This window comes from Eleutherodactylus coqui, chromosome 10, assembly GCF_035609145.1.
Source record: "Eleutherodactylus coqui strain aEleCoq1 chromosome 10, aEleCoq1.hap1, whole genome shotgun sequence".
Taxonomy (NCBI): Eukaryota; Metazoa; Chordata; class Amphibia; order Anura; family Eleutherodactylidae; genus Eleutherodactylus; species Eleutherodactylus coqui.
Window position 1 is genome coordinate 57723500 of NC_089846.1, and position 18501 is coordinate 57742000.

The 18501-nt window shown below is 45.6% G+C and overlaps 1 protein-coding gene across 1 annotated transcript in view; it reads left to right on the forward strand.

The window, feature by feature from the left end:
* Positions 1-16599, forward strand: part of LOC136579753 (complement factor B-like) — a 56311-nt gene extending 39712 nt beyond the window's left edge. The window contains exons 16-18 of the mRNA XM_066579814.1: positions 2491-2623; positions 5998-6047; positions 16002-16599. Of these exons, the coding sequence (XP_066435911.1) occupies positions 2491-2623; positions 5998-6047; positions 16002-16163 (345 nt within the window). The 3' untranslated portion in view covers positions 16164-16599. The remainder of the gene's footprint in view (positions 1-2490; positions 2624-5997; positions 6048-16001) is intronic.
* The last annotated feature ends 1902 nt before the right edge of the window (positions 16600-18501 follow it).

The following is an 18501-nucleotide window of genomic DNA, read 5'->3' on the forward strand; positions in this document are numbered from 1 at the left end:
CAACGGTTCACAATTAGATAAATGCTGGACTGGTGTTGGTGGCATTAGAACTTGAGATCACATGATATCACGTTCAGGAGATGTGAAGATAGTGGTGAAGGACTATGATTCAATGTTGTTGGTCAATATGCACCGCCAGCTATGTATGTGGACATTTGTGAGGTGTCATTTATTGGAGTCTTCACACAGGTGTCCAGCTGTCTCACAACCAGCTACAAACTGCCAGACTGAGTTCTGCTGTATCCATAGCAACTGAGGTCGCGGGGGTTTGTGGGGGATGTAGTCCACCTGTAATTCCTTATTCACTGCACATGGATGAAGGACCTATGATGACGTCACCGTCGGAGCATAGGCAAAGCTCAGATCTTCAGTTACTGATCACATGACGGTGACATAATCACAAGATTATATCACCATCTTCCAAACGCTGTAATAAAGATGCGTGAGTAAATTGAAAAAAGCACATACAGAATGGGAGGAATTGGGCTAAGCAGCAGCACATGTGAAAAAGACTTGGGTATACTAATAGATCATAGACTGAACGTGAGTTAACAATGTGATGCAGCAGCTAAAAAGGCAAACACAATTTTGGGATGTATTAAGAGAAGCATAGAGTCTAGATCACGTGAGATCATTATCCCCCTCTACTCTTCCTTAGTCAAACCTCATCTGGAATACTGTGTCCAGTTTTGGGAACCCCACTTTAAAAAAAGACATAGGCAGACTAGAGCAAGTTCAGAGAGGAGTCAGCAGGATGGTGAGCGGTCTGCAAATCATGTCCTATGAGGAACAGTTAAAGGATCTGGGAATGTTTAGCTTGCAAAAAAGTAGGCTGAGAGGAGACAATAGCTGTCTACAAATATCTGAAGGGCTGTCACAGTGCAGAGGGATCAGCCCTATTCTCATTTGCACAAGGAAAGACTAGAAGCAATGGGATGAAACTGAAAGGGAGGAGACACAGATTAGATATTAGAAAACACTTTCTGACAGTGAGGGTGATCAATGAGTGGAACAGGTTACCACAGGACAAATATCTGTCTGGGATGATTTAGTGATCCTGCACTGAGCAGGGGGTTGCACCCGATGACCCTGGAGGTCCCTTCCAACTCTACTCCATATCAATTCCTAGAATCATAGAATGGTAAAGATTTTAAATCCACAGCACGTCAATTTATGCACCAGATTTTCGCCATAGCTTTCTCCCCTTCAAATTAGTAGGGTGAAATTCACCATTTGGATTTTGCTGTAGAAACTCTGAAAAATCCTTGCTAGATCTTCTGTTGTGGACAATGTGTGCAGTCTGGACATACTCCAAGGGCTCACTCACATGGGCGTATGTCGCTCACTTAACCCCTTAGTGACCAAGCCTCTTTGTGCTTTAATGACCAGACCAAATTTTGGAAATCTGACGTGTCACTTTAACATAAAATAACTCTGTAAAAGTTTTGCATATCCAAGTAATTGTGACATTGTTTTTTCGCCACATATTGTACTTCATTTCAGTGGTTAAAAACAGACTGATAGAATTTGTATATATTTATTAAAAGCGCCAAAATTTGGAAAATTTTGAAAAAATTATCATTTTTTCACAATTTCTAGTACAATATCTCAAATATGTGCAAACATACTGTACACATTTTTGATAAGATATATATTTCCATCTGTTTACTTTATTCTGGAAGCACATTGGAAAAAACTGTATTCATTGAGGGGGGGTCATTAGCATTTTGACCCCACAGTTTTCTTTTCAGGAGTTAAAGCAATTTAGAGGAGAAAAAATAAAATGTCATATTTTTGCAAATATGTCATTTTAAAGACAGTTTTTTTTCTATAGTGCACAAGAAAATGAGGATTTGCACCCCAAAATGGATACCCCTGTTTGTCCTGTGTTCAGAAACATACGCATTGTGGCCCTAATCTTATGTCCGCATGCACAAGGGGGGCCAAACCGAAAGGAGCAGCCGTTGGCTTTCAGAACAGACATTTTGCTTGCAGGTGATTTAGGCCCCATTGCTCACTTCTAGAGCCCTTGAGCGGCCAAAACCATGGGGGAACCCCCCAAATGACCCCATTTTGAAAACTAGACCCCTTAATGAATTCATCTAGGGGTGTACTGCATATTTTGTCCCCACAGTTTTTGAATGAATCTAAGCAAAGCAGAAGGAAAAAATTACGATTTTCATTTTTTGGCAATCATGGAATTTTGAAAACTGTTTTTTTGTATAGCACACATATGAAGACTTTCACACCTAAATGGATCCCCCTGTTTGTCCTTTGTTCAGAGACATACCCATTATGGCCCTAATCTTATATCTATGTGCACAACAGGGCCCAAACCGAACAGAGTTTTTAAATTAACCCGACAATCCACGGCTTTATTGCATGCGTCCGCCATATTGGCGACGGACACATGCACAGAAGCCGGGGTAAGGTCCACAGATAAATTAGAAGTTACCTTACTAACATAACAACTTCCTTCTTTCTTCACAGAGGCTTGCCTGTCTAGATGATACCAAAAAAATAGAGAGATTCAAGGATATTCCAGACATTAAAGATGCTGTGACTGACAATTTCTTATGTACAGGAGGAATAAAACCTGAAGTGGATCCACAAACCTGCAAAGGTAAATTGTGTTCATTTGGCCTACTGTAAGCATTAGATCTTTAAACTTTTCATATGTCCATTGCCATTACCCACCGATATCGACTATGTTTCCCCGAAAATAAGACCCTGTCTTCTATTATTTTTGGCCCCAAAAGAGGCGCTGGGTCTTGTTTTTGGGGAGGTCTTATTATACGTACCTAGCAGGCTCGGTCTAGGTCCCTCCCACTGCTCTCCGATGCTTCAACGTGCTTCCTTTCAGTCCTCGGCTGCCCACAGTATATCACTTCCTGGTTACGGGATTTATAAATCCCGCCTCCAAAAAGCAATGGCTCTGATTGGTTCTCGAGCGCTGCTCAGCCGATCAATGCAGCACTCGATGAACCAATGCTATGGCTGTGATTGGTTCATCGAGCGCTGCATTGATTGGCTAAGCAGCGGTCAAAGAACCAATCACAGCCATCATGTTGTGGAGGCGAGATTTATGAATTGGATGAGCCACGGCGTTGATTGTCCAATTCATAAATCCCGCCTCCACAACACGATGGATGCGATTGGTTCTTCGACCACTGGTCAGCCAATCCATGCAAGTTCCCTACTGGAACAAAAATGAAAAGTAAAGGAAAAAAAATTGTAAAAATAAAACCATCAAAGCCCCACCTTCTATGGTAAACCGCAAGAATAAAAAGGAATATTTGCGCTCGTAGGGAGAAAGAAGTCTTATATACTCCAATATACTTTATTTAAAAATTAATAACAGAGCAACGCGTTTCAGCGATAACATGTCGCCTTTCTCAAGCTCATCAAATACAAATAGTGAAAACATATATATAGAATATACAGATCATACTCGCATGTTTTGGCTCGTTACGTACAAACCGAGGGATGTATGCTGTGATTAGACTGGGGGACGGAGACGCACCTCCCGATCATACGTCAGAGAGCGTCAAATAGAATGCCCGTGCAAACCAAAATACGTAGGTAGGACCATTAATAAACTCAAAACACGTATCAATAACCATCGTCTTAATATAAAAAATAATTTACGCACACATAGTTTATCGAAGCATTTTAATGATTTCCATAATGCCGCTTTTTTAAAAATGATTGTTACTCCATTGGAGTGCATCGATGTTAAATCTATCAGTGTATTACGTAAGAAAGAAATGTACTGGATACATAGACTAAACACTTTGATTCCACATGGTCTTAACGAAATACTAGAAAAAATTTAATTTTAGATATTGTTCTTATATGTTCTGACCCCGGTGTGGTCTGTATTATTATTATTATAACTATAACTATATATATTTATATATATTAAAATGACAATCTATACAATAATAAATGAAAAACATTTCTTATATATTTAGTATGTTTTAGGTTTTAACAGAATTGTTAATTTAGGTATTTTTTGTTGTTACATTAATCTGTACGATTTAAGAGTTTTTTGATAGTAATGAATTTTTATTATTATTTTCAGATATTTCTGGTAAATATTGCCTATGGATAGTAGTTTATGATAATCATGTTCTCAATGAACTATAACAAATACAACACTTTTATAACAGTGTGTTAGAATAAGCTTGCAACGTATTGCGTGTCTCTTAACATGTCTAAATAAAGTTTTATTGAATACATGGAACGCTAAGTGCGTTCCATGTGACACTCTCTGACGTAGACGTATGATCGGGTGGTGTGTCTCCGTCCCCCAGTCTAATCACAGCATACATCCCTCGGTTTGTACGTAACGAGCCGAAACATGCGAGTATGATCTGTATATTCTATATATATGTGTTCACTATTTGTATTTGATGAGCTTGAGAAAGGTGACATGTTATCGCCGAAACGCGTTGCTCTGTTATTAATATTTAAATAAAGTATATTGGAGTATATAAGATTTCTTTCTCCCCACGAGCGCAAATATTCCTTTTTATTCTTGCGGTTTACCATATTTTGTCGCAAGCACCCACTATTGGCGGCTCTCCGTCCATCCACGGATTCGGGAGTAAAAGAATTTATTTCAAGCCTTCCCGGACTGCGGGTGTCAGCGAGGTATGTCTAGCCAGATTTACCTTGCTGTGCACCAGGTGATTGATTGTTTGATTGTTAACTAAACTCACCCTGCTGATTTACTTGGCGCATTCCTAATCTAAAAACCCGCCTTCTCCCTTTACTATGTAAAAACAAATACTAAATGAAAAAAAGTCACACATGTGATATTGTTGTGTTTGTAATGAACCAGGAAAAAAAAGTTATTACATTATTTAACCCGCACAGTGCATGTTATGAAAAAAATAGGGTGAAACTAGTTTATTTTGTCTATTTCGCCTTACAAAAAACAGAATAGAAAGTGATCAAAACATTCCATGCATCATCAAATGGAACTATTAAAAATTACCATTCATCCCACACAAGAAAACCCTTGCACAGCACTGTTGACAAAAAAATAAAAATGGATAAATGGGGACTAAAGCTCATCCTGCAAAAAACAAGCCCCCATAAAGTTCCATCGATGGAAAAATACTATGGCTGTTGTAATGTGGCGACACAACAGCAAATCTTAAAATAAAAAATGTTTTTTTGTGTACTGAAATAGCAAAACATAAAAAACTGTATAAACTCGGTATCGCTGGACTCGTGCTGACCCAGAGAATAACGTTATCACATTATTTATTCTGCATGCTGAACGCCGTAAAAATGAAATCCAGAAAACAAATAGAACTTCTTTTTTATTTCCAATCTCCCTGAAAAAATTTATAAAAGTTACACAATACATTATATGAACCCAAAATACATCTTGCTCCACAAACAGCCCTCACTTGACTATGTTGATGGAAAAATTTAAAAGTTATGGTATCTGGAATGTTACAATGAAAAAACACTGAAAAATGAGTTGGCCAATAAGGGGTTAAGCAAAAAAAGAAAAAAAACCCACTCTGTTGACTTTCACTGGGTGACAGTTCTGTAATCAATGTAGGGAGAAGCGGCTGTTTGAATAGAAAGCAAATCCTACTACAGATACAGTGCATAACAGGGTGACCGACCGGGCCTGCATGAAGAGCTGTAGATGTGCAGGAAGGAAAGAGTGGAGTAATATGGAGGGTATATATTACAAAGGCGAACACTAGGAATTGGTGGGGGTGGGGGCAACAGGGACAGTTAAATTAATGCATGTCCAGCTATGATGCTGAACTTCAGGATGGTGAAGAGACATTAAGTACCTACCTTGGGCACCAAAAGGGATTGTCCCATCCCTGAATGGCAGCTTGAGGCTGAGTTGGACCTGATGACTTTGGGGCTGCTGGATTTTGTTTTAGATCATTATGGGGCTGGGGATTCTTATGACTATATGACCAGGAAGTGCATCTAAGTCTACTTTTCTTCTTAATTCAGGTGACTCTGGAGGTCCTCTTGTTGTGCCCTTCAAACGACGCTACATTCAGGTAAGTGACTGTCACATCGAAGCTCATAGTCTCTTTGGTTCCTTGGCTGGATTTGCTTCATGTTGGGTGAATTGTGACATTGTCCACAGTGTTCCAATAAGCTGTAAATGAAAAACCCAATCTTCCCACATACTCAGTGGCAGCCCCTATGGTCTATTGGGAGGGCACTACCAGCTCAGGTTGGGTGCACCCTCCTTTTCCTCTTCACAGGTAGTATATCTTAGCAAAGGCAGGGTGTATGTCTGTCTTCTCTTGTACAAGGGGTAAGTGGGCAGGTGGCACATTCTCCTTATATCATGCGATAGGTGGGTATGAACTACAAATGAGTAAAGTGTCCTATTAGACCCCTAGCTATGAAAACACCTGTTGAACTCTTGGTAGATTGTTCTATTATGTGTTTAGCTGACTAGGCTCAAGACTTCTGCCTTTAGTGTAAAGGGAAGGTGTCATCAAAGAATGATGCATATTTTTAATAATTTCTGTATGTGGAAGAGAAAAAAGTGGACTTATGCTAGAGATTTGTTTGCTCTTCATTTCTATAGATAAAGGAAGTACAGATTCATTTACTATTTGAGGGCTCATTCAGACAAGCGTACAATTGTGCGCACATAAGCACGCATCTATTAGAACCATTGGTTCCCTGTGTTGTGTTCACATGTCCGTGTTTTACAGGCGTGCAAATGCGCGTACCCGCAAAACATAGAACATTCGTGCACATAGGTCTGTGCTGCACGTCAATATTCCTTTTACATGCAAAGATTATCGTTCAAAATTCGTTCAAACGGCCAAAGATGAGTGATAATCGTTACATGTAAATGCGGGCAGTCGTGCACCATTTGTTCAATTATCGTTAGCCAAGGTTTTTAAGCTGGCATAAAATCCATCGTTTGATTGCTGGAAATTTGAATGCAGTTCGTTTAGTGTTTCCAGCAGCCAGCCATGGTTTTGTTTTGCTATGCAGTGTTTACTCAGCCATGAGGAGAACAAAGGAATGTGGCGGCCTTAAATTTGCTTAGCTGGGCAAAAAGCCCCATTTATGTACAACGATTATCGCTCAAAAGCCATAGCTTGAGCAATAATCGTTATGTGTAAATGCTCCCATCTTTCACTCTTCGGCTGAACAATGATTTTAGGTGACCGTTCCTTCATTGCTGTGTGATGTGCGATTCGCAAAATGCTGTCCTATTTTTTTACAAGTGCAAATATTATTCGCTGGTAAAATAACGGACATGTGACTGCTTTCATTTGAAAGCATTGGTTCTTATAGATGCGAATCGCAAACACACCTAACATGCGCGCACAAAATCGTTTGTGTGACTGAGCCGTTGAAAAAAACAAGCACAATAAAACAACACAAATAGTATCACCACGTCCCTAGAAGTCTGATCTATTAAAATATCACATTATTTATCCGAATTGTACTTTTTTGGTCACTCCATTTTCAAGAAAAAAATTGAGTAAAAAGCAATCAGTCATATGTACACCAAAATAGTACCAATGGAAACAACTGACCCCACAAAAAACAAGCCTTCACACAGCTCCATCGACAGCAAAATATTAAAAACGGTTGCATCTCAGAAGATGGCGACAAAAGCAATTATTTATTTTTAATTAGTTTTATGAAGTAGTACAACAAACTGTAAGAATTAGATATCACCATAATTGCATTGGCCCTAATATAGAATAAAGTTAATGTGGTGCCCCATGGCGAGCAAAACACGAGGCCCACCCTGAGGAGCTGGCAGGGGTAGTGGTGTCACTTGTCATGGTGGCTCTACCAGACTTCTCCCCGGAGGGATGCACGGAACCCCGGCCAAGGCACCGCTAGGCCTCTTCTGGGCAATGTCGGGTGGTGGTTACCTGAATAAGCGTAGTGGACTTGAAGTTGTCACTAGAGATGACCGAGCATACTCGTTAAGGACAAATACCCGAGCGAGTATCGTCCTTTTCGGGTATCCCCCTGCTCACTCCTGCAACCCACCACTCATCCCTGCCCGCACCCGAATCTTTGCGGATAACCAGGGAGATACTCGAAAAGGTATTTGTCCTTAGCGAGTATGCTCGGTCATTTCTAGTTGTGACGCGTGATGCCACTTTTCCTTCACACTGGTAAATCCTCAATCACTCGGAACGGGCAGTGACTGAAAAATTTTACTTCTTGTCAATGTAAGCTTCACACATGAGTGCAAGAATTACAGTTAGGCAAGGTCAAGGAGGAGGACACAGGATCATATCGGACCTTCAGTCTGAGTTGTCTGCAAGGTTCCGGAACGCTCCTGGAAAGGTAACAATCTGGAGGAGGACGAGGGAAGGGAACACTCCACTGACACTCACTTGTATTCTGTCGCATGAACACTGCACGGCAGACTCCTTTCTTCTCTGACTCTTCCTGGAATGAAAGGCCTCAGGATACCTTTCCTCCGCTTCCATCAGTTCACCACATGAGGGTTGAAGGTACCCCCATGTGGCCAGCAACCGCTGAGACAATCAGAGGCAGTTCTGACTCACACCCCCTTCACACCCACTGCAGGCCGGCCACGCTGAACTCCGGCTGCCGGGACAAGGTGAGTATATATATATTTTTTATTTTAACACATTTCTGGATGAATTGCAGGGAAGGGCTTATATATTTAAGCCCTTCCCGACAATTCATCCCACGCACGCCGGCAGCCCATTGCTTTCAATGGAGCCGGCTGTATTGCCGGCTCCATTGAATTCAATGGGCAAACATCGTTCTTCTCTGCCACAGCTGTTACAGCTGTGGCAGAGAAGAATGATTTGTCTTCTATATGTTCTCAATGGGGTCGGCGCTGCTGCCGCCGGCCCCATTGAGCTCATATAGAGAAGAGAACAGGAATCGCAGATCGCAGATAGGTGCGATCTGCGATTTCTGTTCTATAATTTATCGGACGAGCGCATAAAAAGCGCTCATGTGTCTGATACCATTGCAAAGCAATGGTTTTATAAAATCGCCGGACGCATGCGCATGTGTAAATCGGGCGAAAAAACGCCCGTCTGACTAAGGCCTGACAGAGATCAGGAAAAGTGCTGCTGATGCTGCTGCTGCTATAGGGAGAGTTTTAGGAGTTATATTAGGCTTCAAGAACCCCAACGGTCCTTCTTAGGGCCACATCTGACCGTGTGCAGTACTGTTGAGGCTGCTTTTTAGCAGTGTTGCACAATTTTTTTTTTTGTATATCGGGCATGCAGAGCATTGCTTCCTCAGTCTGCAGTCATTGCACAGAGTATAGGGCCAGTACTGGTGAGGCAGGGAAAGAGATATACAGGCTATATAGGCAGTGGGCTTTTTCAAAAAAATTGGGGAAAAATACTATCTTTGGGCTGCCTGTGACCGTGTACAGGTTACTGCGTGTCTGCTGGCGGTAGTAGTCCTAATTAATACGCAGCTAAGCGTTACAGCAGGCTTGCGCAAAATTGTTTCCTGCCTCTGCTGTCTCCGTTACATCACCGCCGTCATCCCGGCAGAGGGAAACAGTGTATATAATATTATACGCTGCCTACAGTATCTGTCTGCTGGGGGTAGTAGTCCTAATTAATACGCAGCTAAGCGTTACAGCAGCCTTGCGCAAAATTGTTTCCTTCCTCTGCTGTCTCCGTTACATCACCGCCGTCATCCCGGCAGAGGGAATCAGTATACATAATATTATACGCTGCCTACAGTATCTGCTGGGGGTAGAAGTCCTAATTAATATGCAGCTAAGCGTTACAGCAGGCTTGTGCAAAATTGTTTCCTGCCTCTGCTGTCTCCGTTACATCACCGCCGTCATCCTGGCAGAGGGAATCAGTATACATAATAGTATACGCTGCCTACAGTATCTGTCTGCTGTATCAGCTCAGCATTTTAAAAAAATAGAAACAAAATACTTAAGGCCTACTACTGGCCTTTGGCCACTTGACTGCTTCTGAGCTGTGAATTCCACTAGCTCAGTGATACGCACCTACGTCTGACTACAGGCGTGCGCAAAATTGTTTCCTGGCTCTGCTGTGTGTTCCGTAAGCGAAGTCAGCCTCCAACCACAGGCCAATAAGCGGCACATTTAATTACAGCGTTCTGTTTCTGCTCTACTCGTAATGCACCATGCTGAGGGGTAGGGGTAGGCCTAGAGGACGTGGACGCGGGCGAGGACGCGTAGGCCCAAGTTAGGGTGTGGGCACAGGCCGAGCTCCTGATCCAGGTGTATCACAGCCGACTGCTGCGGGATTAGGAGAGAGGCAAGTTTCAGGGGTCCCCACATTCATCTCACAATTAATGGGTCCACGCGGTAGACCTTTATTAGAAAATGAGCAGTGTGAGCAGGTCCTGTCGTGGATGGCAGAAAGTGCATCCAGCAATCAATCGACCACCCAGACTTCTACGCACTGCTGCAACTCTGAATCCTCTGGCTGCTGCTCCTCCTTCCTCCCAGCCTCCTCACTCCATTACAATGACACATTCTGAGGAGCAGCCAGACTCCCAGGAACTGTTCTCGGGCCCCTGCCCAGAATGGGCAGCAATGGTTCCTCTTCCACCAGAGGAGTTTGTCGTGACCGATGCCCAACCTTTGGAAAGTTCCCGGGGTCCGAGGGATAAAGCTGGGGACTTCCGGCAACTGTCTCAAGAGCTTTCAGTGGGTGAGGAGGACGATGACGATGAGACACAGTTGTCTATCACTCAGGTAGCAGTAATTGCAGTAAGTCCGAGGGAGGAGCACACAGAGGATTTGGAGGAAGAGCAGCTGGACGATGAGGTGACTGACCCCACCTGGTTTGCTAAGCCTACTGAGGACAGGTCTTCAGAGGGGGAGGAAAGTGCAGCAGCAGGGCAGGTTGGAAAAGGCAGTGCAGTGGCCAGGGGTAGAGACAGGGCCAGACCGAATAACCCACCAACTGTTTCCCAAAGAGCCCCCTTGCGCCATGCCACCCTGCAGAGGCCGAGGTGCTCAAAGGTCTGGCAGTTTTTCACGGAGAGTGCAGACGACCGACGAACTGTGGTGTGCAAGGTTTGTCGCGCCAAGACCACCGGGGAGCCACCACCACCAGTCTCACCACCACCAGCATGCACAGACATATGATGTCCAAGCACCCCACAAGGTGTGCCCCAACCTGCCACTGAGATCCAGCCCCCCTCTCAGGACACAGGTACTACCGTCTCCCGGCCTGCACCCACACCCTCACCTCCGCTGTCCTCGGCCCCATCTAGCAATGTCTCTCAGTGCACCGTCCAGCCGTCGCTAGCGCAAGTGTTTGAGCGCAAGCGCAAGTACGCTGCCACGCACCCGCACGCTCAAGTGTTAAACGTGCACATAGCCAAATTGATCAGCCTGGAGATGCTGCTGTATAGGGTCGTGGAAACGGAGGCTTTCAAAAACATGATGGCGGCAGCGGCCCCGCGCTGCTCGGTTCCCAGTCGCCACTACTTTTCGCGATGTGCCGTCCCAGCCCTGCACGACCACGTCTCCCGCAACATTGTACGCGCCCTCACCAACACGGTTACTGCCAAGGTCCACTTAACAACGGACACGTGGACAAGCACAGGCGGGCAGGGCCACTATATCTCCCTGACGGCACATTGGGTGAATTTAGTGGAGGCTGGGACCGAGTCAGAGCCTGGGACCACTCACGTCCTACCCACCCCTAGAATTGCGGGCCCCAGCTCGGTGGTGGTATCTGCGGGGGTGTATGCTTCCTCCACTAAACCACCCTCCTCCTCCTCCTCCTACGCAACCTCTGTCTCGCAATCAAGATGTGTCAGCAGCAGCACGTCGCCACCAGTCGGTGTCGCGCGGGGTGGCAGCACAGCGGTGAGCAAGCGCCAGCAGACCGTGCTGAAACTACTCAGCTTAGGAGAGAAGAGGCACATGGCCCACGAACTGCTGCAGGGTCTGACAGAGCACACCGACCGCTGGCTTTCGCCGCTCAGCCTCCAACTGGGCATGGTCGTGTGTGACAACGGCCGTAACCTGGTGGCGGCTCTGCAGCTCGGCAGCCTCACGCACGTGCCATGCCTGGCCCACGTCTTTAATTTGGTGGTTCAGCGGTTTCTGAAAAGCTACCCACGCTTGTCAGACCTGCTCGGAAAGGTGCGCCGGCTCAGCGCACATTTCCGCAAGTCCAAGACGGACGCTGCCACCCTGCGGACCCTGCAACATCGGTTAAATCTGCCAGTGCACCGACTGCTGTGCGATGTGCCCACACGGTGGAACTCTACGCTCCACATGTCGGCCAGGCTCTATGAGCAGCGTAGAGCTATAGTGGAATACCAACTCCAACATGGGCGGCGTAGTGGAAGTCAGCCTCCTCAATTCTTTACAGAAGAGTGGGCCTGGTTGGCAGACATCTGCCAGGTCCTTGGAAACTTTGAGGAGTCTACCCAGATGGTGAGCGGCGATGCTGCAATCATTAGCGTCACCATTCCTCTGCTATACCTCTTGAGAAGTTCCCTGCAAAGCATAAAGGCAGACGCTTTGCGCTCGGAAACGGAGGCGGGGGAAGACAGTATGTCGCTGGATAGTCAGAGCACCCTCATGTCTATATCTCAGCGCGTTGAGGAGGAGGAGGAGGAGGGGGAGGAGCATGAGGAGGAGGGGGAAGAGACAGCTTGGCCCACTGCTGAGGTTACCCATGCTGCTTGCCTGTCATCCTTTCAGCGTGTATGGCCTGAGGAGGAGGAGGGGGAGGAGGAGGAGGATCCTGAAAGTGATCTTCCTAGTGAGGACAGCCATGTGTTGCGTACAGGTACCCTGGCACACATGGCTGACTTCATGTTAGGATGCCTTTCTCGTGACCCTCGCGTTACACGCATTCTGGCCACTATAGATTACTGGGTGTACACACTGCTCGACTCACGGTATAAGGAGAACCTTTCCACTCTCATACCCGAAAAGGAAAGGGGTTCGAGAGTGATGCTATACCACAGGACCCTGGCGGACAAACTGATGGTAAAATTCCCATCCGACAGCGCTAGTGGCAGAAGGCGCAGTTCCGAGGGCCAGGTAGCAGGGGAGGCGCAGAGATCAGGCAGCATGTACAGCGCAGGCAGGGGAACACTCTCCAAGGCCTTTGCCAGCTTTATGGCTCCCCAGCAAGACTGTGTCACCGCTCCCCAGTCAAGGCTGAGTCGGCGGGAGCACTGTAAAAAGGATGGTGAGGGAGTACGTAGCCGATCGCACGACCGTCCTCCGTGACGCCTCTGCCCCCTACAACTACTGGGTGTCGAAGCTTGACACGTGGCGTGAACTCGCGCTGTATGCCCTGAAGGTGCTTGCTTGTCCTGCGGCTAGCGTCTTGTCAGAGAGGGTGTTTAGTGCGGCTGGGGGAATCATCACGGATAAGCGTACCCGCCTTTCAACCGACAGTGCCGACAGTGCCAACAGGCTTACACTCATAAAGATGAACAAAGCCTGGATTTCCCCAGACTTGTCTTCTCCACCAGCGGACAGCAGCGGTACCTAAACAATACGTAGGCTGCACCCGCGGATGGAAGCATTGTTCTCTTTCACCATCAAAAATGGGGACCTTTTAGTTTCATCAATCTGTGTATTATATTCATCCTCCTCCTCCTGCTCCTCCTCCTGAAACCTCACGTAATCACGCCGAACGGGCAATTTTTCTTAGGCCCACAAGGCTCAGTCATATTACTTTAGTAAACAATGTTTATACGTTTCAATTCTCATTAAAGCGTTGAAACTTGCACCTGAACCAATTTTTATTTTAACTCGGCTGCCTACAGGCCTAGTTACAAATTAAGCCACATTAACCAAAGCGATTAATGGGTTTCACCTACCCTCTTGGTTGGGCATGGGCAATTTTTCTGAGGTACATTAGTACTGTTGGTACACCAATTTTTTTGGGCCCTCGCCTACAGTGTAATCCTAGTAATTTTTATGGGCTTCGCCTGCACTCATGGTACAGCAAGGTGTGTGGGGTTGACCTACACTTTTGCTACATAAACTTATTACCAATCTGACTGGGGCATGCACTGTGGGCCGAAGCACACCTGTATTGTATGTGACGTTAACTCTGCTGAGCAGGGCACTGCAATGGGATATATTTATGTACCGCCGGTGGGTTCCAGGGACCCACCCATGCTGTCGGTCCACACGGAGCTGTAACTGCATGTGTCCACTTCTAAAGAACCCCAGTCTGACTGGGGCATGCAGTGTGGGCCGAAGCCCAGCTGCATTAAACCTGACGTTACCTCAGCTGTGATGGGCAATGCAATGGGATATATTTATGTACCGCCGATGGGTTCCAGGGAGCCACCCATGCTGTGGGTCCACAGGGACTTCACATTAGGGATTTGTACCTGCCAGTGTCTACGTATTAAAAACCCCCGGTCAGACTGGGGCATACAGTGTCGGCCGAAGACCACCTGCATTTAATCGGACGTTACCTCAGCTGTGCTGGGCACTGCAATGGGATATATTTATGTACCGCCGGTGGCTTCCTGGGACCCACCCATGATGTCGGTCCACACGGAGTTGTAACTGCATGTGTCCACTTCTAAAGAACCCCAGTCTGACTGGGGCATGCAGTGTGGGCCGAAGACCACCTGCATTAAACCTGACGTTACCTCAGCTGTGATGGGCACTGCAATGGGATTTATTTATGTACCGCCGGTGGGTTCCAGGGAGCCACCCATGCGGTGGGTCCACTGGGACTTCACAATAGGGAGTTGTACCTGCCTGTGTCTACTTATAAAAAACCCCAGTGTGACTGGGGCATGCAGTGTGGTCCGAAGCCCACCTGCATTTAATCTGACGTTAGCTCTGCTGTCCAGGGCACTGCAATGGGATACATTTATGTACAGCCAGTGGGTTCCAGGGAGCCACCCATGCTGTGGGTGCACACAGAATTCCCATTGCGGAGTTGTACCTGCCTGTGACTATTTATAAAAAACCCCGGTCTGACTGGGGCATGCAGACACCTTGACAGAATGAATAGTGTGTGGCACATGGGTTCCCCATTGCTATGCCCACGTGTGCAGCTCCTGATGGAGGTGGCACAGGATTGGATTTCTCATTGCTTCTGTACAGCATTGTGGGCTATCGCCCCGCCCCTTTTAAAGAGGGTCGCTGCCTGGCCGTGCCAACCCTCTACAGTGTGTGCCTGCGGTTCCTCCTCATGGCAGACGCACTTATAAATAGACATGAGGGTGGTGTGGCTATGAGGCCAGCGTGTGGCATGAGGGCAGCTGAAGGCTGCGCAGGGACACTTTGGTGTGCGCTGTGGACACTTGGTCGTGCGCGGGGGGGGGGGGGGCAGCATGTTACCCAGGAGAAGTGCCAGCGGAGTGTCATGCAGGCAGTGATTGTGCTTTGTTGGAGGTAGTGTGGTGCTTAGCTAAGGTATGCCTTGCTAATGAGGGTTTTTCAGAAGTAAAAATTGTTGAGAGGGGGCCACTCTTGTCGCTATTGTGGATTAATAGTGGGACCTAGGAACTTGAGATGCAGCCCAACATGTAGCCCCTCGCCTGCCCTATCCGTTTCTGTGTCGTTCCCATCACTTTCTTGAATTGCCCAGATTTTCACAAATGAAAAGCTTAGCATCGGCGATATATAAAAATGCTCGGGTCGCCCATTGACTTCAATGGGGTTCGTTACTCGAAACGAACCCTCGAGCATCGCGAAAAGTTCGACTCGAGTAACGAGCACCCGAGCATTTTGGTGCTCGCTCATCTCTATTAGAAATATGTAAAAGTTTTCCAATACATTATATGCTATGTTAAATGGTACCAGTATAAAATACTACTGGCCCTCGTACAGCTCTGTCGATGGAAAATAAGAAAGGTATGGCTCTTGAAAGGCAGGAATGAAAAAATGAAACAACTGTAATCTTGAAAGGGTTAATCCACATTTAAAGGTCTAACATTTAGTAATGATTGTTATGTGACTCACTCTTTGGATCTTTATCGGTTTTCATTTGTACTAATTTCATTTCTTCTTTACCGTTTAGGTGGGCATTATTAGCTGGGGGACAATCAACAGCTGTAATGGATCTAAAAGAAAACATGAACCGGTGCCGGCACTATCTCGGGACTTCCACACTGATGTGAGCCGCATGTTGGATTGGCTGAAAGAAAAGTTGAAAGAAGAGGGGTTGGAATTCCTGGACTAAAGTTTCTTGGCGATGGAGCTGAGCAAATAATGATTGAGGCCAATTCAAAGGGCCAATCGATGTTTGAGCAGACTTCATAAAGAGATTTCAGGAAGCAACAATAATGCCAGGCAGCACCAGCGCTAAATTTTACAAAGCACTATAGTATCATGTGCACAAATACGATAAAAGTACTATTGGAATTGTATAAACATTGCCTCTGGAATTAACCCTACTGACCCTTTTCCTGTCAGCCATAAGGAGGGCAAACCAACAAAAAGGCAAATAGAAGAACGTTATAAAATGTATCCTCATGTATAAATAGTGCAGGCAGTAGATGGCAATGCTGTCTGCTTCTATCATTAGCCCATGCAGAAATGAAAGCTGTAATTCAATTGGCTCCTATGGGTAACACCCCTGCTTAATGTCTGGCCTAATATTTATGCACCAGGCCATATTTAACCTGTTTGACTCATTATAATGTGTTTTTTTTTACATTGAGAAAGGATAATTCTTGGCAAAAAATGAAAACATCAGTTTTGCACAGAGCTTGTACCATCCTCCACCTCCAATGATTACTTATGTAATTAGTTTGAGGAAGATATTGTTTAATCACTAATCCCCCAGCCAGAGCTGTCGTTAGGACTTAGGGTGCCATAGAACCACAATGGTTCCTTACCTCCCCCATTATTATAGTTCTCTGAAGAGGGAGGGTGGGACAGAAACTAGCAGGAGGGGTGACAGAGCAAGATCACCATAAAATTAAAAAAAGTAAGCAATGGTTGGTGGTGGTGAACGGCAGTACAAAACAAAAACTTCTGAATTATCCATTAAAGCTACTGATGTATTGTAAATATACTAATATACTGTAATAAACTATAGGAATAACATCCTGTCCTTTCCTTATGGTGCCAATCAATCACTTTAAACAGTAGAAATCGTCAAGCAGCAAAAAGATGACTGGGGATAACTAATAAGGCATATTCACCATTATCAACCATATTACCTCCCATTAACAGAGATGCAATCTGACATCCTCCATCTGAAAGTCATTATCCGTCACCACCAATTAATACCTTAGTGACATGGCCTATTTTCGACCTAAGGATGCGACAATTTTTGAGGATTTTCATCTCCTCTTTTCAAAAGCAATAAGTTTTATATTTTTCCATGAACATAGCCATATAAGGGCTTGGTTTTTATTAAGTGAGCTGTAGTTTGTATTGGTACCATTTTTAGGGCTCAGTTGCATGTCAGCAAATCGCGTGAACGGGCAAAATTTCTAAGCGCAGAAGAGTGGATCTTCCTGCAACTGAAATTTGCCCATTTCCAGAAGGAGAGAGAGAAGAAGCCTTGAAGGCCTTCGGGATTTCCCCATAGCAGGGAGATAGAGTGGACCTACGGGGGATTTCTCCATATCAGTGAGAGATAGAGCGGGGCTATGGGTTAATCCCCCATTGCTTTGCTCTCTCTCCCTTGCTATGAGGAAATCCCCCATAGGTCTGCTCTAGCTCCCTGCTATGGGGAAATCCCCATAGTGCAGAGAGGGTGGGCGGAACTGAAAGAGGGCGGGGCTATAGGGATTCTCACAGAGATTCCCTATAGCAAACCATATAGGGGGTGGAACTAGGCCCGGATCCCTCAGCCCTCTCCTTCCACACTCTCTGGGAATACCCTAGGGAAGAGAGGGGGAGCGAGTCCCCTATTGCCACGCTGCTGGGCAATTACCAAGGAGCGGGGCAGGAGGAATACCCCGCTGCTTACAGCAGGGCATTTAAAAGGTGCTTACCAGAAGCATTTTTTAGATGTCCCATTGTAAATTCCTGTTTGTCTCTGCGGGGATTAATGAAACCCTCGGGGAGTCCCCTCATCCCCGTGGGGAGTTTTCAGTGGGACGTTTGAAATGTACTTTCTGGGATTCAGTACAGGAGTTTCCATTAACTCCTGCTCCTATAGGAGTCAATGGTAACTCCTGCCCATCACGCAGCACGGACATGCATCTTTTCTAGGTGCGCGCCGTTTAGCACACCTAAATTCTCTCCCGTGAGCGCTTCTAAAGAAACTTATTGGTTCTTTTAGAACGGCTCTTTTTGCGTGCGCTTAAAAATAGCTTGTGTGACCGAGGCCTTAGGTACATAATATGTATGGCATAACTTCAATAATTTGTTTTAGGGCATGGTGAAAAAAAACCCATAAATTCTGCCATTAGGCTTTTTTTTTCTTTTTAAAACATTCATCATACAGTCTGAATGCTATAACTTTTTTTCTCTGGGTTGGTATGATTATGACACAAAAATTTTAAAGTTATTTTTAGGTGTCACGTCCGTGAAAGGTGTGGGGACAGCAACTTACACGGACG